General features: G+C 36.3%; 1 protein-coding gene across 2 annotated transcripts in view; it reads right to left on the reverse strand.

Annotated features, from left to right (window-relative positions):
• The window catches only part of LOC105215889 (F-box/LRR-repeat protein 16), a 173397-nt gene that overhangs the window by 89599 nt on the left and 61215 nt on the right, over window positions 1–22583 (reverse strand). For both annotated transcript variants that reach the window (XM_011190086.3, XM_011190078.3), the window contains exons 3-4: window positions 20856–21029; window positions 20607–20724 (exon numbers count right to left, since the gene is read on the reverse strand). In XM_011190086.3, the coding sequence (XP_011188388.2) occupies window positions 20607–20724; window positions 20856–21029 (292 nt within the window). The remainder of the gene's footprint in view (window positions 1–20606; window positions 20725–20855; window positions 21030–22583) is intronic.

Genomic DNA, 22583 nt, shown 5'->3' on the forward strand with positions numbered 1-22583 from the left:
AAAAAATTAAATAATGGAAGTTGTTATACTATTGTGTCCCTATTGCATACAGTAATTATTAAATCCACAATATTTTATTAATTTAGTTTTTTTTGCACAGGTGGCAACCATACTGTTATATTATTTTGGATAGTAAACTTGTATGATTTTTTCTATTATAATGTTTCTTAAATGAATATGACAAATTTATTCAAATAATCCGATATATTTAAAACTTTTAATTTGGTGGCAACCCTAATAAAATATTTATGATAAATATTGTTTGTGAAACTTCGTAGTTTGAAGAAAAATTACAATAACTTTCGTTTAAATCAATACAGTTTAAAAATTATTTTTTAACAGTTGGCAACACTGCTTAAACTATTTTCAACTTTGTACCTGCTTTGGTGTTTTAGAAATACCATAATTAATAATCCATAAACTACGGTAGTTTCAACACCCTCTATAATATTTTACTAACTTATTTATTTGTACAGGTGGCAACCATGCCGTAAAATTATTTTGAATTATAAACTTGCGCCTTCCTGTTATAATGTTCATTTATTAAATATGTTCTCTATATTCGTATAGTCTGTTATACTTAAAATTTTAAAATTGGTGGCAACCCTATAAAGAATATTTTTGATATCCATTTATCCTGAAACTTTGTAACTTGACGAAAAATGTTCATTATTTTTCTTCTTTTCATTTGTCAGTTAAGTTGAATAATTATTTTTAACAGGTGGCAACCGTTCATAAACACATCATTTTTTTTTTTATCAATTTTGCAATTTTTTTTATGCAATTCGTTTTATTAAAGTTAAAATTTTCAACAGATGGCAACCCTAGTGAAAAAAATTATTTCACATAAAAGTTCCCTTAACAATCTATCTGGTTGTACATCCTATCAATTTTAATATGGTTACAAATTTTAGTAGGTGGCAACTCTAACCAAGAAATATTTATGAGCTTAGACAAATTTGATTAAAAGAACGCACTGCGACCTAAGCTCTATTGTGCCCTCTCCTGTTATCACAGAATACCATCCAGTCCTGTAGCTCTAAGAAAACTTATTAGCGCTACAGGGCTAATGGACGCGATACTTTAACTTTGGGGATATAGAGACGCCATTGCCTGACTCCTTAACCTCGCAATCGCATGACAGTCCACGAATAGACTGCTAGATCACAAACCTGCACTGATCCAATTTTGTTCAGATGACACCTAAGTCTGTAGTGGCCTGTGTAAAGTTGTCTCATTTTGTTTCTTAGAAGCGCAATAAATTGTTTGAAACTCCTCCGGTTGTACGCCACTAGAAACAGTTTGGAGTGGCGAAGTCCCTGCAAGTGCAGCCAGTAGCGATGCCTACTTGAGCTTACTTGTTTCTTTATTTTTGTTGTTGTTGTAGCCGTATACAACATTATCCAAATAATTTTTAGGAATTTTTCAGAGTAAGCAGCGCTTGGCCGTGAAAAACTCCGGATCCGTTCAGCTAAAGTAGACCAGATTAACGTGATCTCATATTTGGTTCTACTTAACTGAAATGTTTAGATATGTGTTCATACATTGTAGCGTTTGAAAATAATAATCGGAGTCTACAGTTCAAATTAATTCCTTACTGGAGAACACTCTTAACTACTAAATAAATTGAAATAATCAATTTATGTATATAGTCTTTATAAATATATGTTTTCTACACAGATCCGACAATAATATGACGGCAATAACACAAAAGTCTAGTAAAAAGTCTATGCATGCTAGATATAAAGTTATCTCTACTTAGAGTCTCAACTTTTGCTTTATGTTGTAGCATGTCTCCGTTATTTAGATCGGAGCGGATCTTAAAACATTAATAAGTTTAGCCTCGAGAATACGAATTTTGTAGCGGAGGGGAGTTCATATCTGGGGTAGCCAGTTTTTTTCCGAAATTATCTTCATTAAGGTAGAGCTCTTTAAGAGTGAATATTGCCATTGACAACATTTACAAAAAATCATTGAAAATTGGCGGAACGGAATGAGACCCTAGTACCAGTATGACTAATATAAATATATATTCAAATATAGACTAAACCTTTAAGGTTTTATCACTAGCAAATATAAACTCTTCTACAAAAAAAATGTTACAAATACCACCAAAAAACATATCTCATTTCAACACTTGTAAAAGAAAAAAAACGCGTCATTCACTTCCACTCAGCTCACCTGTCAAGTCTTACGTAAGATATGAGCAAAAATCGTACAAGTATTTTCGCCTACTTACACCCGGCTGTAATGTGTAATAGCAACGACGCTGTCAACGAACTCTTGTTTTTAATTAACCTAAAAATCCACATTTGCATTTGCGAAATGTGTACGCACTGCCACAAAATACTAATGAACACACACACACACACGCAAAGCCACAAAGGCCAAGCAAGCGCGAGGCAAAGCATAACAGACAGGCGCACTTTACGAGTGACTTGAGTTTGTAGTTGATGGAAAGCAAAGGTAGTGGTACTACTACTATGTAAGTGTCATATGATTACAAAGTGGTTAAAACCAAGCTATATATACCATATATTCATATATGTATATGAATGTGTTTCAATGTATATATGTATATCATCAAATATATGTATTGTATATATATATATATATATATATTTGTGGCACCCAAGTTATTTGTACTACCAAGCAAAGTAATTTTTATCACCCCAATAAGCGCAGCGTTGTCGCGTAATTTTAATGCTTGTATGATGTGCTGCGCGGCAGGTTGCGTATACGCCGTGTCATCCCCTTAGTAATGAGTGCGTTGACAGCATTTCTATCTGCACTACAAGCGTAAAGGTGGTTAATATGCTTGTAAAAGATTTTTAACAGCATTTTTACTGTTATATATATATGTATATAGTATTGTACCGTTATACTAACACACATTTTATTTTTTACCTTCCGCCTGCAGCAGCGTGTCATATTCGATCGTGGCAAATCAGCAACAGCAAAATCAAATTAATCACACGCTTCCTGTACACATTTTTCTGTTGTTGTTGTTTTTACGATTTTTTTACGTTTATTTCACTTTAATTTGGACTTGTTTACACAATGAAACAAAATATGTATGTGTGTATGCAAATGTACAGCACTAAGCGTGACATAACCTAAATAAAAAAAACTATAAAAAGCAACAACAATAAAACTATAACAAAAGACACTAAAAACAAGTCGCGTAAAAGCAGACAAACTGCGTGTTGGCGGCACGTGAGTTTCGCATGACACGCCAGCTCAACTCGCTTGGCAAGCAAACTCAATGACTCAGTTCTTTTCAATGACAGGCTGAAGGACTTTCTGTCTGTTTGTCCGACTGACTGACTGAGTGAGTGCTTGCTTGCTTGCTGGCGTTAACGCGCTATGTTAACGCTGTAGTCACGCATTTCGCGGCCGTTGACGTGCGCACAAAGCGGCTGCCTGATAATTTTGCCTGCCTTTTTGAGCCGAATAAAGATTTATCAAAAATGTTAGTATACATTTTTTCTACCTTTTCAACATTTTTTTTTTACCTTCACACGCGTCTCATTCAAATTTCAGTCTTTTTATTGTGTTAAAAGCACACGTTTTGTCTCGCATTTAATGACACTTTTATGATGACAAAATTTTGACTGACGCTGAGACAGCTACAGCATAGCATCAAATTATGCCAAATTTTCCAAAATATCAATGAGACCATTATTATTATGTATAATAAGCTTCATATTACTGAAAATGTGTCGAAATAATTTTTGCGTGCGCAACCTTTTGATAAGCGCAAGTCATTTACATACAAATTTTTAAAACAAAAGTTTACGCCGCTTCGGCTCACAAAACTTTTTGTAATTTTCTGTGCCTTTGTGTGTGACAAATGAAATTCAAAACTGCAGGTGTTTGTTCGTTACTGCATAATATGTATGTACTAAACTGTATAATCTTTATATTTTTATAGGCACCTGTACTGTGCATTGAAATGTGTTGAGTGCTGCCAACTTTTGATTTATTGCGCGAAAAAATTAGGCATACTTTTCAGCGCTGCGGCTGATAAGCCCATTGTTTGTTATGCCAATAAATTCAAATTATTTTTTTTTGATATTTATGCGCTGAAGATGGCCCAGAGCAAATGATTGTGTGCCAATATATTGATGTAGGTGCATTCATTTCTATAGAAAAAGAAATATATTCCATGTAGGAACATAAATCATATGTCACGCTGAGAATTTTGGAAATAATACATACATAAATTTGGCATACAACAAATATTTGATTCAAATGCTTTTAAATTTTATGAAAAATATGTAAATTTTTTAAACTGAAAACAACATAAGTAGAAATAGCTCTTTTTTGATAAACATCGATCTGGAATTTTTGACTCCATATATATATAACAAAGAAATAAATTTAAACTCTTTAGACTCAACCCACACCGGATTAGGTTAGGTTAGGTTAGGTTGTAAGGCTGTTTCCCAAAGGGAAAAAACACACGTAGACTTTAAAATATAGTCATTTGTGAAGCCTGGTTCCCCCCTAGATTAACAATTAGGAGTCGACAAAGCGCCCTGAACCTACTACTAATCTGCAGAGATTTTTAATTTCTATATTCGCTATTTCGCGAGCCTGTTCTAAAAAGTGAGATCCAAGAAATCTCTTTCTTGATCTCGCAAATGCGGGACATTCCAGAAAAAAGTGATGAGACTATTCGACCTCACCCTCCTCCATGCAGCTTCTACAGCTAGCATTCGGTAAGATTTTTAACCTTACAGCGTGGATCCCAATTGGGCAATAGCCAGTAAGAACCCCTACCGCAAAGGATAGGTAAGGTTTACTGAGGGCGAAAAGTTCAACGAAAGTACCGCGGTTTACCTTAGGCCAGAAGGATCTTGCGACTAAGCATGTGTTGGTAACTGACCAGCGCCTACCCAGCTCAGCCAAAGTCCAACTGTCCAATAGCAGACCGCAGTAGGACAATGGAGCACCTACATGATTCCATGCTTCTAATAGTGGGTCCGTCGTTCCTGACCTTGCAAGCTCATCAGCCTTACAATTCCCCGCGATTCCGCAGTGGCCAGGAACCCAGACTAATCTAATTGAAAATTATAACGATGCCACCGACAGTGGGGATAGGCATTCCTTAACCAACCCTGAGCGCATGGTCAATGAACTCAGGGCTAGTATCGCCACTCTACTATCCGAGTGGATCGCCACCTCCCTAAAGATTGTTGCGCTACGAAGCAGTATATCCATCGCTGCTTTAAACACACCGGATTAGTCAAGGCATCTTTTCTTGTCTGATACGATAACATGCGACAACCCACACCGAGCAAGACGAGACTAAAATGCATACTCGCTTGGTTCAACCCACAGCAAAATACTTTTTTGCCTTATTAGTCAAAGACTTGTTTGAGTTATCCGGTGTGGATTGAGCCTTAATGTATAACATTGTTACTAAAATCACCAAAACCATATTAGTGGTGTATAACTTGAAGGTTTTAACTTTTATAGTTGTCTTCGGAAATTCCAAAAAATAATTGAAATTACCCCACAGACGTTCCAACGCGCTACTATTTAGCTAGACCGAATCGGAATAATCTAAGTATAGTCTGGACTGCTCTACAGCATATTTTTAATATTATAACATACATACATAGTAAATAATCGATGGGTTCAGATAGTAATGAGTAGTAAATTATAGAAATATGTGAAAACAAAATATTTCAAACAGTCTCCTAAAGTTTTGTATACGAGAAGTATGACAAATTTTTGAACTTTGAACAACGTAAACACCAAAAATTCGAGTTTGATGTTTCGTATTTATGAAAAATTCTGATTAAAGAATTTTGTTTACCAATAACCATTTAAGGTTTCGTGTTTATGAAAAACACGATTTATAATGTTGGTTCCTGCAGAAAACTCGATTTATATTGTTATTTATGTATAATTCGAGTTTAAGATAGAGTGCTTACGAATGATTCGAATTTAAAGATTGAACTTTTTCAAAAATTCTGCATAAAATCATGAGGTTTATGAAAAACCCGATATAAATTTTGGTATTTATAAACAACTTAAGTTTAAGATATAGTATTTATAAATAACTTAATGTTTGGTCTTTATGATAACCTCCAGTTAAATTATTGGTGTATACGAAAAAGCGATATAAATTTTGTTTTTTTTTTGGAAAAATTTTAGTTTTAAACATAGTGTTTACTATTTAATCAAGTTTAAAGTTTCGTGTTTATGAAAAATTTGAAATTTCTACCACTCGTAGGTATAAACCTTTATAGTCGAAATTTGAAATGCGTTTTTCTCGAAACGACGTCATAACTCAACGAGAAATTAACCTATCAACTTCAATCGAAATTGAATATTCTTGAATATACATACATATTTACTATACAATGACCTACGATCTTTTTGATTGATTGAAATTTGTCAATTTGGCAATAAAAAACCAACATTTATTTACATAAAAAAGCACAATTTTTCCAGAACTACACAATTTTGTTAATTTTTGATATCTTTCAAAAATCGTAAGAACTTCGAAACATTCGGTCGAGCACTTTCTTTTAAAAAAATCACGAAAGCATTGTGTTTATGAATAATTCTCAAGTGTGTTCATTTTGATATTTGGGAAACTATACCATTAATTTAACCCATTTTTTACACGGTTCGACGGTAAAATTAGTAATACATCAGTAATCATTTTATCATGAAGAATTGGTTTATTTCTCCATAAACATTAAAAATTAAGGTTTAAAGCTATTTTTTAACAAGTAAGGCAAGGCTAAGTTCGGATGCAACCGAACATTTTATACTCTCGCAATTTATTGAAGAAATTTTATTAAGATAACACACAAATTTTCCCATAAACCGAACCGATTTCATTCATTTTCACCACACTCTATCCAAGACTATACGCTCATTTCATTTTGCTAAGATATCTTACATATTTACCAATACATAAATGCGGAATAAAGCCCAGCGAATTTTTGAAAAACCTATAATTAGGTATATGGAGATGTTATGAGCCGATTTGTATAATATTTGGAACAGATTCACACTATTAGAAAAAAACAATTTCCTCTGAATTACATTAAATTATCTGAGAGATTTATTCATATTTTCGGTTAAAATTTACGCTTAGACGCTGAGTTCAACATGTTCGATAACTGGGGCCTTGAAAAGCTTTGGTCCTATTTCGACAATTTTTTCACAAGTGAAGCCAGTGATGATATGCACTATTTGTGTAAAGTTTTATGTTTTTGGTATTCGCCATTTTGTGGGGGTTGCAATGGTCTAATATTGCAAATTTTGGAAAGCGAACTCCTCAGGGTGCCAAGGAATACGTGTTCCAAATTTCATTAAGATATCTCAATTTTTACTGAAGTTATCCGTTGCACGGACAAACGAACGGACAGACAGACAGACATCCCGATTTCAACTGGTCTCGTCATCCTAATCATTTAGATATATATAAACGTACATCTAACTCTTTTAGTTTTATGACATACAAACAACCGTTATGTGAACAAAACTATAATACTCTCTTAGCAACTTTTGTTGCAAAAGTATGAAAATTTATGGAATAGTTAATTCCATGTTTTTCGTAGGATTCAACACTCATTACCAAAGTTTTCAATAAACTGAGTTTATGCATTCCTTGGTTGTAAATACCAAAACGAGATGTTTAATATGGATTAATTATTGTTTGAAGTCTGTGTTAGTTAGTTGTAATTAAAATTAAACAGGAACATTACCATAAACTCGAGTTTATATTTATTAAGGGGTTATATACAGTTAGACGGCTGAAAAAGGTGAATTTTCCAGAATATTTTCTGAGAAAACTTTTTAATTTATTGATCCAAAAATTTATACACATATTATGGTATCTTTTAACTGTATTTTAAGACTTAGTACTAGTAAAAATATTTATTTGAAAAAGAGCTACAGCTGATCTCCAGGAGCTCTTCTCAAAAAAAACGTGACCACTATATCTCGGAACTGGATCATATGAAGTTAAAAAACCAAACAGATTTCGTTAAAATAATGTTAAATCTAGTAATTAATCGAAGGAATAAGCAAAATAAAATTTTTTGACAAAATGGCGGTTTCTCAAAAAAAAATCGATTCTTCACCGAAATTTCGGCCTTAAATTGTTTATAAAAAAAATATATTTATCGGAGAGAAAAAATCTACGATTAATTACTAAAAACTATATTTAAGAAGGTCGTGTTAAAATTTGAGACTAATCGATCTAGCCGCTTTCGAGTAATGTTGGTCACCGACTTTGAAAACACGATTTTGAGAAAAACGCGCTGCCGCTCGGCCCTTGTACTTCCAAGCACTCTGAAACGCCTTTTCAAATTTGCTTGTAACTTTGAAAATATTCACCAGAACGCTATGAAATTTTCTGTGTGTATTCTTAAATATATGTTCATTAAGAAAATGAAATGAAAAAAATCGAAGAGCTTAATAATGAATTATTATGCACGTAATCAGTACGAAGAGTTATTTTTTCGTTAAAGTTTATGTTTTTTTAGTTTCATGTCTAAAATTATTTACTTACGATTTGAAAAATAATTTTGAAATATCATCCTCAAAATGCAGACTTCCTAAACATTGAGGAATAAGGTCGATTGTTTTCTAGTGTAAATTTTACAATTTCAAATATTTGGCAACTCTTTTTTTTCAGATACTTATTTTTTTTTTTTAATATTAAACTCAATTAAAATTCGTTTGAATATTTCCCATATTACACACTTGTTTGCTAACTGCAGTCTTTAGAGTTTAAAAATATAGCAACCCCTTCGGCAACTCATCTTAAGCTCTTAAACCGATTTCTTTTTATAATTTAGATATAGAAATTCTCTAATTGATACTCCAAATAGTTTCTTTCTCAATTTTACATTTGTATATGAGTATATATCACTGGTATGTCTTTTTATTTTTAATATATCACTAAGCTATGGTAGAACATCCTCTTCCAATAAGCCGCACTCAGCTGTAAAAACCAATATATGATATAGCCCAACAAATACTTAAAAATTCAATAAACTTGTGTGTGCCTACATTATCCTTGAACTGGATTTGCTTGTACAACCAAATTACTTCTGCATGTCTATTTCAACTGCTCCACACAACGGTAAACTATTCCAATCAATTGTTCTACAAATACCCAAGCAAGTGTGCACACACGGCGCACAGCACACAGCGGACGGCAATTGGAAAGGAAAATGAAAATGCTTGAAATTTGCAAACACAAAAAGTGGGCCAACACAATTTCGCTATAATTAATCGCTTTGCCATGCACTTTAAGTAAACGGCGAGAGAGTTACGTGTATGCAGTGACCTTTCAAATTGCACAGTTACTCGTAGGTGCGTGCCACACGGGTGCGTTTATTGTGCAGCCACGTGGGTAATGGCAATATACGAGTACTACTGTGTGAGAAGTGATGAAGGTGTACAATAATAGACTTTTGACAAGAAAGTGGCACAATCAAGGCATGAAATGGGTTCTAGTAAGAAAATTCAATGAACGTCACTTTCAATTTTGTAATTAAATTATATATTGCCGGCTTTTAGGCTTTCAGAATTGTATGGAAATATTCTATCACTGTTATATCATATCTTTGGAAAAAAATTAATTTTTCCGATATGAAATTGCCGTTCTTTTCAAAAACTCAAGTTGGGCTACTTTTTTTTCATAAAAGAGGTCAAATCGTAGGTTTCAAAGCTATAACATTTATTCACCTTACCTCACAAACTCGAGTTTACGATTTTGGTATCAGAGAGTTTGAGGATTTCATAGTGTGCCTAACTCAAGTTTAATTAAAATAAATACTTTTTTCCTTAACATTTTGAAAATGTTAGAATAAAGAAGGGAAGGTTTACTATACTTGATAGAGGTCTCCTCTCCCCTCCAGATCCAGATCTCCACATTCACATTCAGTAGGTTTCTTTGGAATATCTTGTTATGAACTACATAGTGTAAAGGTTACTGAATAGGCAGAACTCTGGTCCTTCAATAAAAGCGCTACAAAAGTTGAAATTATTTATTCCTGAAATTACGTATCCTCACAGGAAATAGTCAAATGACGTGAAAACGCATGACCGAGCCAATTGACTGGGCCATTTCGTGAGATAATACGTTCACTAAACTTGGCTTTCAATCAATCGATTGTAACATTCGCAGTGTGGCTTGTGGCGTCGTCTTGTTGGAACCACATATTGGTCAAGTCCATATCATCCAATTCGGGCCAAAAATATTTGGTTATCATTGAGCGGTAGCGATTCTCATTCACAGTAACGTGCAGGTCTTGATCATCACCGAAGAGCCATTGAGCCAGAAATGAGCCTCATCGCTGATGATGATTTTTCGATGAAAATTCTGATACATTTTCAAGTTGTTGCTCGACGATTCTGGTTGTCAAGGGGCTTCAGTTCTGGCGTCATTTTGATCTTGTAAGGATATAGGCAAAGATCTTTTTGCGAAATTCGCCACAGAGATGCTCAACGCTTGAGAACGACGTGTGAGAGACTGATTTGGGTCTTCTTCAATGCGCTATAATTTCGACTTATTGTTGGATCGTATATCTTTCCATGATGAAATGGCAAATCTTCTTCTTCTTCATCTTGACTGACGTAGACACCGCTTACACGCCTATAGCCGAGTCCACAACAGCGCGCCACGCATCTCTCTTTTTGGCAGTTTGGCGCCAATTGGTTATACCAAGCGAAGCGAGGTCGCTCTCCACCTGGTCCTTCCATCGGAGTGGAGGTCTCCCTCTTCCTCGGCTTCCACCAGCGGGACTTTCGTCCATTCGAACAACATGACCTAGCCAGCGTAGCCGCTGTCTTTTTATTCGCTGGACTATGTCTATGTCGTCGAATAACACATACAGCTCATCGTTCCATCGTCTGCGGTATTCACAGTTGTCAATGTTTAAGGGACCATAAATCTTCCGCAAAACCTTTCTCTCGAAAACTCCTAGTGCCGTCTCATCGGATGTTGACACCGTCCACGCTTCTGCACCATAAAGTAGGACGGGAATGATGAGGGACTTGTAGAGTTTAGTTTTTGTTCGTCGAGAGAGGACTTTACTCTTCAATTGCCTACTCAGTTCATAGTAACACCTTTTGACAAGAGCGACTTCCGGTCTTAGACCAAGTATCCTCTGGGTAGCCAGCAGACATCCGTTTGGAGGCGAGCTAAAGTGAGAAGGCGAAACCCGCTTATGCGGTTATGCGTAGGGTTAGGGACCCACCACATAAAAACACCCCCCAATGAAAAGTAAGCAACAGCCTCGAATGAGAGACCCCAATTTTGATGGCAAATCTTACTGAAGGGAAATGTAAAAAGAGCGTGAAAAATATGGCCTCATTTGCTGTCGCTATCGGTCTACTTTTATAGCGTCCCTTTTGAAAAACCCTTCATTTCAGTATATTTCATTGTTGAGTTGAGTATATAAATCTCGATGGTTTATTATTCTCTCAACTCGTTACATGAACAGAATTGTTGCATACTATGCCAAAATAGTAACTCTAAAGTTCTGTCCGCTTATTACTAGCAACCATCACCAAATTAAAGCTAAATGAGTCAAACTTTAAATTCCACGAAATAAAGTAATTTTTCGTATGTGTTTCCGAAAGCTATTTTTATTCACCAACCACATTTTGCTGAACCAGTAATAACGGCATAAATATAACAGCAATGTGTGTGTGTACAAATTAATGCATGGAAATTGCAACGACTGGCCCGAGCGCCTATAATTATGCAATCAACAACTTAACTCCCACACAGTTAAATTGGAATTTGCCCTCACAACTGCTGCGAATACTCATGCACACACATAGACACAAAAAATTTAAAACAAAAGCAATATTTTACATACGAACACATTGATTGTCACCATGAGGCAACAGCTGCCCACACCCAACAATAGTGGATCAAAGAGCCGCCACCAAAGACCGCACATTCTTTCACACACACGGCCACACAGATGTCGCGCTGCATTCGATTATTTGCACACGCTTGGCAGTCCTGTTGGCCGTAATGTCGTCATCATCAACATCAACTGTGGTAGCTGTGGCAACAAACAAACAAATATATATGCAGTTATATATATCTATATATGGCGTACAACAATAACAATCAGCTACATGTTGTACATGGTTAACCTTGCATACTTTTGTGCTGCAAAATAAAGAGGATATGTGTGTGGTTGCCTCAATGCAACGCTGTTGTATATATATCTAGCCCTATATGTGTAAAGCTGCTGCTGATGTGCGATCCCATGTAGCTGTGCGCCTATATGTAGACTACAACATATGCAAGCAGTTGCTTAGAAGTTGCTGCAACAGCGGGTGGCAAGCTTGTGGTATGTGCGCGTCAAAGCCACCATTAGGGAGAAGGCAAACGCAGTGCAGAGAGAAATTGGCAAGGCAACAACAAAAACGAAAATGTAATAGAATTACTAGTGTGTGTTTGCGTTCGTGCCTCTGACAACTTCATGGCACAAGGTTAGTCATGTACTCGTCTCATAAGTTCTAGCATGTGCTGCTATTATGCGCTGACATGACTGACTGCATGTCGGCAAGCGCATGCAAATATGGGTTAAAGTGCCTGCCTGTGTGTGAGTGTGTGTGTATTGACGGTCGCTTGACTGCATTTCTTTTAAGTGCACGCCTTATGCCTTTAGCTTTCGATAAATTTTCTTCAATCACTTCTTCAGTGCAGTGTGCATAAGCGTGGTCGCCTAAAAGGCTGCTTGTGCTTTTTTCCATTAACTTGCAATTGAGTAAAAGGTCTGATTGGATTTTTTAGCGTTGGGCTTCTATTTACATTTTCATATATGGAAAGTAAGGGTGTATCTATTGAGAGAGTTGACAATAAAAAAAAATATATAAAAATTTAAATCTAAGATGAACTATGTTCCTATTAAAGGAAGGTCAAAGTTGATATATAAGTTCAGGATTTTAGAAGATCACGATATGCTCAGACTTCCACATTACCGAGAAGTATTTCAAATGAAATGAGAGCAGGTTTAGAATACCATATAATGTCTAACTATATATACCCAGACCTCAAGCCAGTTGAAGGTAAGAATCAGGAAACTTAGAGAATATCTGACTGCGCTGTCTCTAGTCCGCTAAATCTTAGAAAGCACCTAAGTAATCTCCCTGAAATTATAATGCGGATGAACTTTCTGAACTTTTTTACCGAAAAAGGTTATGCTGACCACTGACAGACTGTAACTCAGATAAGCTTTCTTAATATAATAATTTTCGGAAAAACGAATTCGGCAATTGGAAATGATATTTAGGTTGATCACTTACAGATTAGATAACATTTAGGGTTCACAGAACCTGTCAAAACTGCTGCTAAAACCGCTGAGATGATGAAAGTTATAGTCAGTCTGGGCGATCTCATTTGTTTTGGCAGGTTGAATCTGATAACTTATGAAAGATAATTCAGATAAGCACTCCAATTATAATAATATAAGTAAGGATTAACTCAGCAACTGGGAATAGGTTTTACGTTTATCGCTTGAGAACTAGACAAGCTTTCGTGGTTCGCAGAACCGGTCCCTCAAGAACGCTGGGATCATGTGAGTAATTAGAGGGGTTACACTCTTCCAAAATTGATTATTGGCAGTCTGTATGATCTAATTTGATTTGGCCCCTATTATATTGTTGCAATAAAGTCTACTCCGGACCAAAGAATTCGACTGGATTGAGATAACGGTGGAACCTGGAATATTGCAAATTTTTATTAACCAAAGGAGAGTACGAAGTGAAGCTTAATATAAAGAAAATGTTCTCGCTAATTTTCCATATTACAGAAACTTGATTCTGATCCATTGGTTCACAAAGAAGTTTGCTTGCAAAGACTGAAACGGTATCTACATTTGTAGAAAGCTCTACTTACTGAAATTGTTGAAGATGACCTGCAAAAAGTATACGTCCTACTAGCTGAATCGTGGAAATGAGGTGATAGTACCTCAATCGGAATTACCGGTTATCAAAAAATTGTCTTAGCGGAAAGGTAAAGAGCTCGGAACTTTGCATCGGTATATAAAAATGGGTTTCGATCTAGGAATAGGGGAAATTTTTTTCAGATTTTTTTGACGATTTGATGTCCTTTATGAAATCTAACCTAACTTAAGCTGGTGTGCTGCTAAATATGACTAAGAAATAGCTCAAACTTATTAGTAAAATCCCAATATACCTTTTTCAAAAGTGGAACCTTGAACCCGTGTATGTGAGACCACTCACAATCATCTATTATGGTCCATAACAATGTGAAAGAAGTTCCACCACAAACTATAAAACCATAGTTTAGGTTTGGTTAGATTAAGTGGTAGATCTCCGCAGATGCAGAGAATCTCACTTGGACAAATTCGGCTGTCCATTGTGACACCCGGAAAACTCCTAACTGATCACTAAGACTCTTATGATGCGACAAAGCGCTTGGACTCTATAATAAAGTTCTTAAGTCGGCTAATGTCGATTCCAGTCACTTCGCTGGGTTCGCCCCAGATATGCCTACCGAGATGCTTTAAACTAAGTCTGGCGAATGCTGGACATTGAAGGAGGAAGTGCTTGGACGATTCCTCCGCGCCTTTCTCCAAACAGCTTTGCCAACTATCGTCTGACTTGATCACCAGCCTCGCCGCCTATTTGCAATGACCAGTACGCACTCCAATGATCGCGGAGTGATGAGTCTTACTGAGCTACGGTAGCTGCAAAGACCGTTTTCGATCCACTGTGAGCTAGAAAGACCTCGCTTAATGCGCAGGTGCTCGTTGTTCTCCAACGCTTGTCGAGCTCACTCAAAGACAGGGTTTCCAGCGCTCTGGCGCAAGTGGACCACGGACTGCCCACACGTTTCCACTCCGGCGTCAATGTTACTAGGGTAACGATGTTAGGCCCTCCCTTACTAGCTTAGAGCGTACTTACTGGACAGTATTGCCGTTCTGATATCGGAGTGAATACATACATCTCTGTAGGATACCGCACTTCGAAGCAGTATATCTACTGCTATTTTGATGGCAGCTACCTCTGCCTGAAAAATGCTGCAATGATCTGGCAGCCGAAAACTGGAGTTAATTGAGAGCTTCCGACAGAAAACTTGGCTTCCACTTTGTCCACGGTTGCAGACTGAAGCCTCCCAATAAGAGGGAGTGGCGTATGGAATTTTATACCTCTTTGGAAATAATACTAATTCAGTTTTAATGGCCTATAAAAACTTAAAATGTGAACATTTCTAGGCCACACATATTTGTTTATTTTCTAGTATATTTTATATTAATTTCCCCACCATTAGCACCCTTTATGTGTGTTTCTGGTGCCACCAATGAAAACTTACAATGCCACGTTTTTTGTGGCTTCTTTGTGCAACGAGTGAACAATACTCAATCACGCAAATGCAATTACACATGCAACAACAACAGCAGCAACATATTTTTTTGCACTCTCATCATATTAGCGAGCAGCAGCAGCCGACACATACACAGCGCAACACGCACTTCCTTCCTTTGAGCAAACTTAATTTAAAACGGTACTTTTTTCTCGGTATTCAGCTGTAGTACATTTCGTCGATAAGGCAGGAATCTCACTTGCAAGTGCAACATATTCTTTTTTTTGTTTGTTTCAGCATAAAACACCTTTTATTACTCATATTTAATATTGTTTCTTCCACTTCCATTTCCCAGCTTTTTAGCGTTTGTTTTGTTTCTACTCTTTGCCCTGGTTCACTGCTTTACCTTCTAGGCACTAATTGTTCCACCCTTGCGTGTCCAGACTGTTGGCGCTGTCGCTTCTCTACCTAGTAACTGTGTAACTGTAAACATGTGCCCCGTTCACATTCGTGACTTTCGTGGCAGCAGCACAAAACGCTGGCGGGTAATTAAATTGATTACGCCTCTTTGAGTGCGAGTTTAATGCACTTTGCATCCGCATTTGCTACCCATCACTCGCAAGGCTGCAACGGCCAGCAGCCGATGGCGGTCGATGCTAGCGTGGTGGACCCAGCTGCAGGGCCGTCACTTACCGCCTATGGTGTTAAGTGCTGGCTGGTTAGAACGTCAATACCTTTTTTGCATGCCTTCTCTGCCTCTCATTTCAATGTTTTGCTTTGTTTTAGCCACTCTCATCCAATATTTTGCATGCCACTCAATGGGAAATTGAATTTAATGCTCAACAATGCACGCTCAAAAGAGTGGGGAGTATAATGTAACTGTGGTAAATATGGCGGAAATCTATTTAGAATTTGAATTTGTGCCTGGAGAAACTGAGTGCATTCGCAGAGGCTGCGAGTGGTGGTTAAAATGAATTTAAATTTCAACGAAAGAGGATATTGCACGAATATTAACAAAAATTACTAAGTACGTTAATCACTATTGCTGGCGTATCTTCAGCTGAGAATCATTTAGAGACAAATTTAATAGTTTTGAGTTTTTTAGATACCAAGTTTTAAAAAGCGCCCACCATATTGGATCCGCCATTTTGAAATGTGAAAACCCAGCACGGATTTGTGATCCGTGACCCCGAAAACTCTCGAGTTGCGAGATTTAAGCGACTTCGATAAATGTTTACAAAAGCTGTTCGCCATATTGTTTTTTGGGGTTATGTCAAACCCCTAATCTGATGGGGTTAAATGAACTGGATTTAGATTCAGGGATCCCAAAAATATTTGGTAAACATAGTTAGACTTCCAGGTCAGAATCAAATTTTTTTTTGTGTGACTGTTATCGAAGCTAAAATGGCTTAATAAAGGCTTTGAATAGCTTGAAGGACTTTAAAACCTTTCTTATAATCTGACTATTGCAATAATAACTTTCATATGTATATACTGCTACCTCTGTTGGATGGTACTCTATCATTTCGAACTGCGGAGGAATGGTTTCGACGATTCAGAGCGGTGTCGACACCAAGGATAAGGCAGCGGGCGGAAGACCTGTGACGACGAATACCAATCAAATCATGGAAAACATCGAGTTAGACCGGCATCTCGTGACATCGCCCAGGAGATGGGAGTTAGTCCCACACCATTTTAAACCATTTGCAGAAGGCTGGATACACAAAAAAGCTTGATGTTTGGGTGCCACATGATTTGACGCGAGAAAACCTTCTGGATCGAATCAACGTCTGTGATTTGCTGCAGAAACAGAACGTATTCGACCCATTTTTGAAGCGGATGGTGACTGGCGACGAAAAATGGATCACATACGACAATATCAAGCGAAAACGGTCGTGGTCAAAGGCCGATGAATCGTCCCAAACAGTGGCCCAGCCGAGATGGACGGCTAGGAAAGTTTTGCTGTGTGTTTGGTCGGACTGGAAGGGAATCATCCACCATGAGCTGCTCCCATATGGCCAGACGCATAATTCTACCATCTATCGCGAACAACTGAGCGTCCAGAATTGGTGAACAGGGGGAAAAGAGGCTTGCGATAAGTGGCTATCTGAGTTCTTCGCAAATAAGGAGGGGGGCTTCTACGAGGGGGTATTATGAAGTTGTCATCTAGATGGAAACAGATTATCGAACGAAACTAAATCCGATCACTGTAACACTTTTTATAAAGCATTGAATAAAGAACACGTGATAATATTTAATTCTATATGATGTGGATTTTGTACATAGCTTCTGCTGACGATTTTGGGCGAAAAGTGTGGAATAAAATACTGAAATATGATCTGTATCACAGAAGTTCATTAGGAGGATCGGAATCTACGCGATCCCAATTATACAATTATACAATGAGATAGACGTGGTTCGGATTAAAAATCCTAGGAATCTCTACTCCCTTTCAAGATATTGACTTTGGATACAGAAGGAATTGCTTTCAAAATACTTTATCAGCGAAATTAGTCCAGATTTAAAAAAGATATCTGCATTATACACATTATTTCGAACAATGAGATGATAGTATTTCAAGAGGCTCTTGGTGTCAGAAATTTATCAGCATTTGAAGCCGGCAATAACTCGAGCTTGGTTCAGATTACACATCTTAAGAATATATTCTCGCTTATAAGGCATTGAACTTGAATATAGGTGCTGCTTTAAAAATACTTTCTAATCCGAGTGAAACCAGATAGCAACGGAGGCATATACTAATAGATGTCTGGAACTATTCTTCCCGCAAATGGCTAATGAATGAAATAACTTTTTATGAAAATTCGAAAATTTTACTATTCGTTACTTCGAACTTACGCTTCGCTTGGTGGCAACTACTCATACTTGATTCCCTGAATTCATACTTTTTTTCGAGTATTAATAACGTTCTTGAAATATTGATAGAACGTACCACATGAGAGAAAATAAAAATAAAAAAATAAAAAAAAATATTCTTGACTTTCAAGATTATTAAAAAGTTGATTTTACAATTTTAATTAATTTTCAAACTAATCTCTCAGTTCAAGACAGATTTCTCTTCAACTCTACCAGCATTAATTTAAGCGCTCAAGTATTGATTGCCAAAAATTTCAAAGAGAACAAGTACCTAGCATGCTGTGAAGCACGAAATACTGCGGTGGATTTACAATAATTCCACGCAAATTAAAAGTTGTAGGCAAAAAAATAGAATCGAATACATACACACTTGCAGCAATATTTGGTTAATCGCAGCGAGAACACCTCAACCAATAGCACCGGCATTGCTTGGCAATTGCTCAAAACTAGCACTCACGACTCACGGATAATAAAGTGATGTGAGTGTTTGTGTACGTGCGCCGTTAAGTGCTCCCCAGTTGCTAGTTACCAGTTACTAGTTGAACCAATAAGTATCTTTCATATGCACTTTATATCAACACTGGTTCCAAAAAAAGCGCAAATTCTCTGCATTTTGACTTATGCATTACCTATTTGCTTGCAAGCTGAAGTTACGCTGAGAGCGGCAGCTTGCACTGGAAACTGGGTGGCAAGTGCTGTTTGTGACCGCTGAAGCATAGCGTTTGGGAATGCAGTTGCAGTAACTTTTATAAATTTATAATACCCATACTTTTCTATGTAACTGTGTATTTGTTCGGGTTTTTCGCCTCATCATCAACTTTCGACTGCATGTAATCCCCAAAATGCTTATATATATTTTCGGTTTTCCTGCATTTCAATGCTGGAGTGTGTTGCAGCTGCTGCAATGCTTGTGAAACTTTTCCAACATTTACTGTTACATTGAAAGCATTCGTGTGTGTGTGTTATGTTATTTTCGTTTCTGTTCTTCATTTGGTAAGTCAAGTATTAGACATTGCAGTGTACTTATGTACTTCATCACAACATGATTGCACATTTTATGTGTCTTATTTATACTTATTTACAAGTTTGTAGCATTCCATTTCGAATTATATTTCAAGCTTTTTACGTTCTTGCAAAAAGTTGCAAGTTTATTTTGCGAATTTATATTGCTTACTTAATTTCGCTTGAGTGTAATTTCTTAATTTATTTTTTTTTCATTAAGATTTTATTTCATAACATTTTAGTTCTGTTTATTTCTGTACAAATTTCACCCATATGCGAAGAGTAAAGTAATTACACTTGAAAATCATTACACCGCTAGATGGCGCTGAGGTCAAATTCTACTCACAAATTTAGTTTATAAGCTCAGTTGACTCATATTCATTATATACATTTCTAAAATGAAAGGATCTAACCTTAAACTAACAAAAAGAAAAATTTCCGACAGATGACACCATTGTCAATTTATAATAAAAAAATATTTTTATGAACCGATATAGTTTTAATTAAGGATTTGACGTATCTACCTGTCGCATACATGAAACCCCTTTTTTAGTCATAACTTTATTATCAGTGAAGATAGACTGATGGCAAGAGAACTATAAAATCAATGACGTAGGGAGAGTGCTGAAAATCATATCCTTAATTTGAAGAAGTAAAAGATCGTCAGATTAGTTTTAATCAATATAACCATGACTTTTTACCAAATTTAAAACCACAAGATGTCGCATTAAGCTTTATTCTCGCTCTCAACATATAAATAAAGCTCTTAACAAACTTCCGATACGATTATACCCGCGGCTCTTTACCAATTGTTTGCAAGACACATCGCGAATCATTTATCGCGCCATCATTTATATAATATTTATATCTTACACACTTATTTTCCAAATGTGAATAAGTTTCAAATGAATATGAGTGTGAATGAGTATGATTTTTAATGAACATGAGTTTGAACGAGTAGGAATATAAATGAGTATGCATATGAATCCGTATGAGTATGAATGAGTATGAGTATGAATAAGTATGATTATGAATAAGTACGAATATGAAAGAATATGAGTATAAATGAGTATGCGTACGTACGAATATGAGTATGAACACATATGAATCTAAATGAGTATGAGTTTAAATCAATTTCAGTGAGAATAAAAATAAGAGAGAATCAATTGGACTGTGAACGAGTATGATTATAAACGTATTATAAATGCGTACGAGTATGAGTATGAGTATGACTGTGATATATAACCAATAACGATTATAAATAACTATGTGGATGAAAAAATATGACTATCAACAAGTAAATGAGTTTAAACTCAATGAATGAAAAAAAAACTCACTTTATAAAACCCACCTTACTTAAATACATATAAAATATTATTAAATTCTCACTCACCAATATTAACGATGCCATGATTAGTTAATTCCCAACACGATTGTAGGCGTAGTATGCTCAGACTATGACTTTGTTTCGGCGAGAAATAGCCCAAAGCGGCGTCGGTGACATGATAAGCCTGTTTCAAGGAAATAAACAATGAAGCTTGTAAGGAATATACTATATAATGATGGCTAAAATGCTTATAACATTTGGTGACTATTTATACTTCATTTCTTTTGTTACTACTTATGAAAAACTTAAACCCACCTGCAGTGAGAACTCATATAGCGATGGTAATAGCTGCGCCACCGCACCCACTGCTTCGTCAGCGATATTAATACAATCCGCTAGTGAGAGTGAAACAATACGCGGCGTTAGACAAGCCCACAGACCAGCCTCTGTGACTTCATTGCAGCCGGCGAGCTCGAGTTCGAAGAGACTCTGTAAGTATATAAATTTAAATTTGTTATACATGTCTAAGTAAATATGTTTTTCATTGAAATTTCTTTCTAAAGAAACGGATACTTATATACACACATTAACAATATTATGACAAGGTTTGAATATACTGATGCACTCATCTCGTACCGATAGTTATTCATCTCTTATTTTCCTATAAATCGAAATAAGATAAGATAATAATAATGTTTGTACGCATTACCAGATAGAAATGATCCTCGATGGATGGTTCAACGTTACACATCTCGAAAGTCATTGATATTTTCGAAAGCTGGAAGACACCAGTTCATTCGGACTGCTTCTAAAAAAACTATCAATAGGGCTACTTGCAGACAACAAGTTTTACCTCAATATTGATCACATACAGCTATATTCTGATATAACTCTTGTGTGTGCCTAGGTACAACGGAACTGATGTAAAATAGAAGATACAAGAATCTCCGTGACTCATTAATATCATAATAGGGGCGGATGGTAGGGGTTCTCTGGGACAACTGAATATCACACACATAAGCTCAACAAGCATTGGACTGCTTCGACAGTTTCTACTTGGGATATTCATGAATATGATCAAATTCAAATCCAGCTGTTAAGGGGATGATATGAAGGTTGATTTCGAAAATGAGCAAAATCGGACCACTGCCACGCCCACAAAATGGCGAAAACCGAAAACACATAAAGTGCCATAACTAAGCCATAAATTAAGCTATGGAAGTAAAATTTGGTATGATGGATCGCACTATAAAGGGGCATATTTGGATGTAATTTTTTTTGGGGAAGTGGGCGTGGCTCCGCCCCCTACTAAGTTTTTTGTACATATCTCGCAAAGCAATAGAGCTATATAACCCAAACTTTCTGCAGTCGTTTTTTTTAGCCACTTCCTAATACAGTTCAAAAAGGAAAGAAATCGGATCATAACCACGCGTACCTCCCATACAAAAGTTAGGTTGAAAATTACTAAAAGTGGGTTAACTCACTAACGAAAAACGTTAGAAACACTAAACTTCACAAAAGAAATGGCAGATGAAAGCTGCACTCAGATTTTTTTACAAAATGGAAAATGGGCGTGGCGTCGCCCACTTATGGGTCAAAAACCATATCTCAGGAACTACTTGACCGATTTCAATCAAACTTGGTTTGTGATAGTTTCCTTACATCCCAATGATATGTTGTGAAAATAGGCCAAATCGCCTCACAACCACGCCTACTTCCTATATACCAGAACTTTGAAGACGATCTGAATCCTTTACTTTACAATATATAAAGTAAGCACTAGTGAAGATATCGGTGCAGAACTTTGCACAAATACTATGTTAATAGTGTGGCAGCCCAATTCTAAAAATCACCGAAATCGGACCATAGGTTTTTAAGGCCCCATATATCGAACACGAGGACCTCGGTGCTTCTAACCTAATATTATGGTTTCCAACTTTCAATGGACTTTATACAATATATATGAGGAATATGTGGGTCAAATTGTGTATTATATAATATAAATAAAGTTAAATAAATAAATTGCGAGAGTATAAAATGTTC

The sequence above is a fragment of the Zeugodacus cucurbitae genome, chromosome 4 (genome assembly GCF_028554725.1).
Source record: "Zeugodacus cucurbitae isolate PBARC_wt_2022May chromosome 4, idZeuCucr1.2, whole genome shotgun sequence".
In the NCBI taxonomy this organism is placed as follows: domain Eukaryota; kingdom Metazoa; phylum Arthropoda; class Insecta; order Diptera; family Tephritidae; genus Zeugodacus; species Zeugodacus cucurbitae.